The following is a 7,552-nucleotide window of genomic DNA, read 5'->3' on the forward strand; positions in this document are numbered from 1 at the left end:
ACACCACAGACTCCTGCTATGAGTAGAGGCTTTGCTGACTTCTGTTGAGCCAAGATCTGGGTGATCGAGGCAGAATTCTGTGCCCGATCTCCCAGGATGGCTCTGGAAAGAGACCCAGAAGGCGCACAGGTAATCTTTGCCTAGAAGGTGGCAGAGTGGAGTGAACGAGATCATGGATTTAGGGTCTAGACCAACCTGGGTTCCAATACTTGCTCTGCTCCTTACGAGCTGCGTGCTCTGTGGGAAGGCACTTAAAACCTCTCTGTGCCTTGGTTTTCTCATCAGTAAAACAGTGACAACGAGAGAGCCTACCTCTTTGGGGGCTCTTAGGATTCAGTGAGATAATGCAGATAGAACGCTTGACACGGCACCTGTCACACATGTTTAATAACTGATACCCAGATGATGGATGTTGTGCTGGTGATGGTAACAATCTAGACCAATGCCATGCAGCAGACATACAAGGCAACTCAAAAGAATTGGAAGCAGGAACTCGAACAGATACTTATACACCACTATTCACTGCAGCATCATTCACGACAGCCAGAAGGTGCAAACAAAACCAAGTGTCCATCAACACATGCATGGACAAACAAGATGTGGTAGATGTGTACGTGTGTATATGTAAATTTGTAAATACATCCAATGGAATAGTATATGCATATACATACATACACACAATGGAACATTACACAGCCATAAAAAGGAATGGTATTCTAATACATGCTACGATGTCAACGAACCTTGAAAATACCATGCTAAGTAAAAGAAACCAGACACAAAAAGACAAATACTGTAAGCTTCCACTCATATAAAATATGTAGATTAGGACAATTCATAGAGACGATGTAGATGAGAGGTTACTAAGGACTAGGGGGAAAAGAGACTGGGGAGTTATTGTTTTATGGTTACAGAGTTTCTGTTTGGGGTGACAAAAAAATTTTGGAAAAGTGGTGATAATTGTGAATGTAACTAAAACACTTACAAATGGCTAAAATGGCAAATTTTATGTTATATATATTTTACCACAATTAAAAAATTAATAATGTAATATACCCAAACTCACTTAGTTGTACATTTTAAATAGGAGATTTATATGACATGTGAACTGTATGTCACACATCCTTTAAAACAAGGAATACCATGCAAGTCATCTACGTCACTATAAATCCTCTAGTCATATTTTAAAAAGTTAAAAAGTGAAATTAATTTTAATAGTATATTTTATTTAACCCAATATATCCAAAACATTGTAATTTCAATATGTAACCAATATTGAAATATGTATATGTATCATAACAAATTATGTTACATCCTTTTCTTTATGCTACTTCTAAAATTTTGTGTGGATTTTACCCTTACAGCCCATCTCAATTTAGACTCGCCACGTTTTGAGTGTTCAATAGGCAAATGTGGCAAGTGGCTGTTGATGGACAGCAAGGTCCAGATCCTCATGACTCAAAGGGTGTGGTCCATGGACCAGCAGCCACAGCATCACCTTGGAGTTTGTCGGAAATGCAAGATCTGCGGCCCTACCTCAGACCTACAAGAATGAGAATCTGCATTAAAAAAATTCCTTAGATGATGTGCACGCATAATAAATTTTGAGGTACGCTATTCTGGAAAACAGGCTTGCCCCAGCCTTGCCTCCAATTTACCATGCGCTAAGCCATTCTGGGATTCGAGAAATCACAGCTCCTCAGATGTGACTCAATGGAGAGGCAAACCTAAGATCCCAGTGATGAGTTTTGAGTTATCCGCCCACATCCTTGGAATATGTCAGCTGTAGCTAAGATGTCTTGGTGGGTCCCCTCCACAGACTACAAAGCCCTAGACAGGACCTGCATCCTGGGCCTACTCTAACTAAGCCTTCCCCCAAACCCCTGCCGACCTGCCCAGGCAGCTTCTGGAAAGACTCCAGCTTTGACCCTCACCACTGAGTGACCTTCTCAGAGCCAGATGAGTGTGACAGAGGAAACTATAGGGACTGATGTTGTGGGGAAAGTGAACTCCAGACTAAGTTGTTGAAGCCTGACCTGTGTTCCCAACTTTGTCATCGACATGCCATGTGGATGTGGTTGAGTTTCTGAATGTCTCTGGGCCACAGTTCCTCCACGTGTAAAAAAAAAGGAGATTGAGTAAATCTGGAATGGTCAGTGAGGGCATCTTATGCACTCACTGATCCTGAGTAACTGCTGGTGGCTACCAGAAATGCTGAGTGATGGCGAATGTGCTGTGATAGATTAGTCATGTCTGCCACGGGTGCAGGATGAAGGCGCAGACTGTACACACTTGTCATTCATGAAATAGGTAATCCCCAGGACTCTCCCACGTTGACACCGAGAAGCAAAGATGGCTTCTGTTCCTTTGAGGCTTTAATCCTTTCATACTTCCTCTCTCTGAGGTAGGGGTTATGATGTAAAAGAGAGAACTGCCACTCCGGGCAATGAACAGGGCTCACAGTGACAACGTGGGAAGGGACAGAGGTGGAAGCCGCCTTCAGATCTCTGCATGCCGAACCCAACCCCAGGTGCTCCACAAAGGAAAAGCCCTCCACAGACCCAGCGTCCTGGTCCCCAAAGCCTGCAGGGTGGGAAGCAGGGCTGGGACCACATAGTTTCTTGGGCGCCTTCTAGTTCTGGGAAAGCTTCTGGAAAGTTTGTCATCCTTTGAATTCACCTTGCTTCCTACCCTGGCCTGAAAGACCATGCTGACCTGGCCTCTGACAACCTTCTGCCTCTCTCTCTCCTGTTCACCGTGGTCCTGTTCTTCCTGCCCCCTACCTGTCCTCCCACCTCTGCAGCTCACCCCCACCTGGAGGGCTCGCATTTCTGATGTGGGGGACTGGACTCTTCTCCAGGGCTTCGTTTTAATGTTACCTCTTCAGAGGCGCTTTCCCTGACCCCCTGCCTCCATCTAAAGTGCCCACCATCACTATCACGCAGTAGTTTTTACTGTCTTCAACACTATCTGACATGATCCTTTAAACCATGTTTACCTGCTTATTGTGCCTGCTCTAGAATGTAAGCCCTATGAGGTCAAGAACTTAATTAATTTTGTTCACCTCTGTATTCTCATTCGTAGAACAGTGTCTGGCACATAGCAGATATTCAATATACAAAGACTGGATGAAAAAAAAAAACGGCATAAATTGGAGGCATGAATGAATGACTGACCTTAAAGTCCCTTCATGGAAAACCACAGTTTCTTGTCCTCTGTTTCCTCAGCTCAACTCTACCGAAAACTATAGAAAGGCCTCCTTGTGCCCCCTCTAACCACTGAGCTTCAAGCCGCTCTGTTCAGTTGAACTCCCAGCTTCTCCTCCCTGACCCCGAGGAGAGCAGAGGCCACGGGGTGATGGCCTCAGTGACATGTGAGTTTTGAAACACCAGGCATTCCTGGGACCTGCCCAGAGCTCTGACACCAAATCTTTAGCTTGCCCAGGAGGGAGGTCCCCAGAGAAATGACATATGTAGTCGTCTCAGACTGAGCCACTGATCTCTAGGCAGGAATAAGGGGAGGGGAGTGGCATGTAGCCTCTTAAGGAGGAAGCCAGAGAGACACTCATGGCAAGGAGTAGCTGAGTACCTTTCCTGCCTTGTCTTTGTGCAACAGAGAATGCCGGAAGCTGAGGGCTGCCGTGATGGGGACAGGCTGCTGATCCAGGGCGAAGATTTCCCGAAAGCTAGGCCTTGTGGCGGGTATGCTGAATACCTGACACGAGGTTTGGTGGGTCCAGGGCACTCCCTGACTACAGGACGCTCTGACTCACTGGGCATCAACCTTCATCAGGAAGAATTAGGTAACGAGGTAGCCATGATAGCCACGGAGACCAAGGCCCTGCATGGCAGCCTCCAGCTCCTAAACCCCAGTGCAAACTCCCCTGAACAGAAATCTGATAGGAGAGCATGGTGGCTGGGGGAGGGAGCAGGTACACGCGAAGGAGAAAGGTGGCAGAGGGGTCGGGAGGGAAGCACAAAGGTGACAAAGGCCAGAGGACAAGAGCAGCGGGGAGAGAGGCTAAAGAACACCTACTCTGCAGACTTCCAGAAATGTCCGGGGTGCGACAGGCGGCGGTTTCGCTTTGGCAGTTTCTCCAGCATGTCCATGAGCTTGGTGAAGGTGGGCCTCTCTTCTTGTTCAAAGGCCCAGCAGAAGAGAAGAATGTCCTAAAGAAACCACCATGAGGCGATTTAGCATAAACGGTGACCTCGATTACTTCTTGGCTCCTCACTGGCTCTGTCCATTTGTCTATCCATTTCCCCCCACTTCCATATTCCTCCACCGCCCATCCATCCGTCATGCATCTACCTATCTATACATCTCAATTCATGCATTTATCTGCCATCCTTCCAACCAACCATCCACTCATCCAGTTTCTGAGCCCATCCAGTGTACCCCACCACAAGCCCATAGAGGTAAGCCCTATTCGAGAAGGTCTGGGATACACTGAGATAAATCAAGTTCTTTTCAAGGAGTTTCTAGGCATTTTTCTCAACACGGAGAAAGAAAAGGGAATCCTGAGGTCTCTCTCCATGTCCCAATATTATAAGTGTCCTTCAAAGCCACAAAGGGGAAAATTATTTTTAGTAAATCTCCTCACCTGAGAAAGAAAACCTAGAGGCAGGTAATCCTTAAAAACATACCAGATATTTCCTCCCTCCCTGACTCATCTGTCCTCTGAAGGAAAGAGGGGCTTCTTCCTGCTGTGTTTTTAGAGGACGATTATAAATTTATACTCAGGCTTCTCTGTTTCTGTATATCTTGTTCAGAGTCGGATATTGCCTTGAAATTTTTTATGAAGATGCAAATAAAATTAGAATCATTAAATGGGTGATATTAATGAACACCTTTTTAAGCTGATGGAAAAAGAGAGATTCACTGGTTCTATGAGCAAGCAATCCATTGCTAGCCAACACCTGGCCAAGTGCTACTGCGCCCCTGGTGGCCAGAACCTGATTTGCAGGCATAGGTCAGAGGTTTTGCCCAATCATTGCGGGACAACCATGCTTTAGGAAAGCATCTGTAACGTTAACATGCAGGAGAAAGCAGACCCAGAGCAGAGTCTACATCTCCCCTCGTCCTCCAGACCTGGCATTATCCTGAACTTACCGAGATTTCTTTTCCCATGCCGATCTGGCTGAGGTTGGGCTTCAGGCCGGTGCCCATTTGCCAGATTATTGCCTCTGCTGGTTGCGTCTTGAAAGGCCACTCCCTGGCGTGGAGTTCATACCAGATTGTTCTGTCGGCAGACATTGTTAAAGGGCAATTGGTGTGATATGTCGCTCATGTCCCCATAACCAACCTAGGACCGACCACTCGGCCGGGCTGCGGGCTGACCACCCTGTTCTCTAGTTTCTTCTGCACGGGGTTGGTGTTTTTCTACCTGGGCAGTACCTAAAGCTTTCTTGATGTCTTAGAAGTCAAGCTCATCTCAGGATACCTTCTCTGGTGCCGATTAACATGGATCGAAACCTAGAACTTGAACAGCTGAAAATAATGTAGCTAAAATCCCTGTAATTCTAGAAAACCACTTCAAGGGAATAAGTAGGGATGCAACAATCACTTATAAGGATGTTCTCTACAGCATGATATATAGTACTGAAAAAGGTAGAGGGAATGCAATTATTCGATAAAAGAAGCAGGTTGCATGTATTACAGTAAATCCATAAAATGAAATGGAACACTGTATACTGTATTATTAAAACACTTCAAAAAGTTTTGCTGACACGACAAAAATTCTTAATATCTAATTTTAAAATGAAAAAAAGCCGGGCACAAGATTGTATGTAAAGGTATGATGGTCTTCATGTAAAAAAACCATTATGTATGTATGGACAAGAGAATAGAGAGAAACACAGCAAAATGTTAACAATGGCTAATTGTGGGGAATAGAATAAGATTTTTTTTTCCTCTTTCATATTTTTGTTTACTAAGTATGAAATATCCCAGAAAATAGCGGAAAGGGAAAACAAAGAAAAATCTCAGGGTCAGATTGCCTTGGGTTCACGTTCTGATTTCATTCCATACTGGTAGTATGATGCTGGGTAGCTCGTGTCACTTCTCTGAGTCTAGATTTTCTTACCTGCCAAGTTAGAATAATGATAAAACTGCAGTGGAAGAATATTTATCTGGAATGCTGAGTGCCAGAATAATTCAACGCCAGAATTATTCTAAAATGATTGTATTATCATTGTTTCATAGATCACAACACTGTAATGACTGAAGGACGGGCTGCTCCAGTGAGCAGCAGCTGGGGATAGGCCGGGCTGGGCTAGACAGTGTTTAAGCGATGCTGGCAGGTGTGGGTGGCAGTGAGGACCACAGGGTACTCACAGGATGCTGGGGTGTTGCTGACCTGTACCACGAAGATAGGTCTCAGCTCACTGAGAACAAGAGTACTCAATTCGGGAACTAGCTGAAACGATCCTAGGATTCTTCTACTCTAACTGACATAAATGTGCTTTAAAGAACATGGAGCACCCTGTTATCCTCTTTACGGATCAGAGGACTGTGTCAAATCAACTATGTCTACTTTCTGCCGGGTTCCACGTCCTGGGAAGCATCTCCTCTCCCCTGCCAACCTCATCCTGCTAGGGATGGGTGGTGATGCTCAGGAATTGGGATGTTGATGGTCAGGAAGTTCTCGAGTGAAGGTGCTGGGGGATGAGTGTTATTCTCATCAGAGACAACAACACTAAATGAGGCTTTACTCTGGTGGTGTGCCATGCCCCTTCCTGTTGGGAACTGTGAAGAACAAACTATCTTTTCGACGGCAGTCACTTCCCGATCTATTGGCCTCATCGTACCTGAATAACAATAAAACCTCCATCTTAAAACAGATCCCCATTTTACAGGTGAGGAAACTGAGACTCACGAAGGGTGTGTATCTTGCCCAGGGTTACACAGCAAATAAGAGGCTGAATCCAGTTCGTCTGATTAGAGAATTGTACCTCTGGCCATTATGCTGTACTGGAAAACCTCCACTCCAACCTAGTCGAGAGTCCTTATTAACCGGGGGGCAGGAACAGTTTGAGAGGGGGACCCCGTAGTTGCTGGGTGGGGCATTAGTGGAGAAAGCACTGACGGACAGACTGCAGGCTCCGCCCCTGGGAAAGCGGGAAGGGAGGCTATTGGGCGCCTCTCAGGTATTTTCCCACTCAATCCCACTCAACTCCTCAATGGGGTTTCCCATCTTCAAGTTAGGGTTGAGGGGAGTAGGATTTCGAGTGGTGAAATGACTCTCGCGTCTCTGTGGGGAAAAGCACTGACTCTGGAGTTAGGACATTCCCAAGCCTGAGCCCCAGCTCCTCCGCCGATTACCATCAGGCAGACTGCGGAGCCACCTGGAGCCTCAGTTTCCTCGCCGGGCAGTTGGGGACAGCGACACCTGCTTCGACGGGCACTCGTGAAGATGCCATGAGACGGCACCATGAAAACCTTCATGCGGCGCTCAACACACTTTTAAAAGTCCATTTTGTTCTAAGTCACGCCCGAGCATGACGTCCCCAAGCAACAAGGCGCACCTAATTGGCAGGAAACCAGAAGCGCC

At 46.1% G+C, this 7,552-nt stretch overlaps 1 protein-coding gene across 1 annotated transcript in view; it reads right to left on the minus strand.

The window, feature by feature from the left end:
* Positions 1 to 4,031: 4,031 nt before the first annotated feature.
* KSR2 (kinase suppressor of ras 2) overlaps positions 4,032 to 7,552 on the minus strand; it is a 366,625-nt gene continuing 363,104 nt past the window's right edge. Inside the window, 2 exon segments of the mRNA XM_011356069.2 lie at positions 4,032 to 4,169; positions 5,113 to 5,242. Of these exon segments, the coding sequence (XP_011354371.1) occupies positions 4,032 to 4,169; positions 5,113 to 5,242 (268 nt within the window).

The sequence above is a fragment of the Pteropus vampyrus genome, unplaced genomic scaffold (assembly GCF_000151845.1).
Source record: "Pteropus vampyrus isolate Shadow unplaced genomic scaffold, Pvam_2.0 Scaffold23, whole genome shotgun sequence".
NCBI classification, from domain to species: domain Eukaryota; kingdom Metazoa; phylum Chordata; class Mammalia; order Chiroptera; family Pteropodidae; genus Pteropus; species Pteropus vampyrus.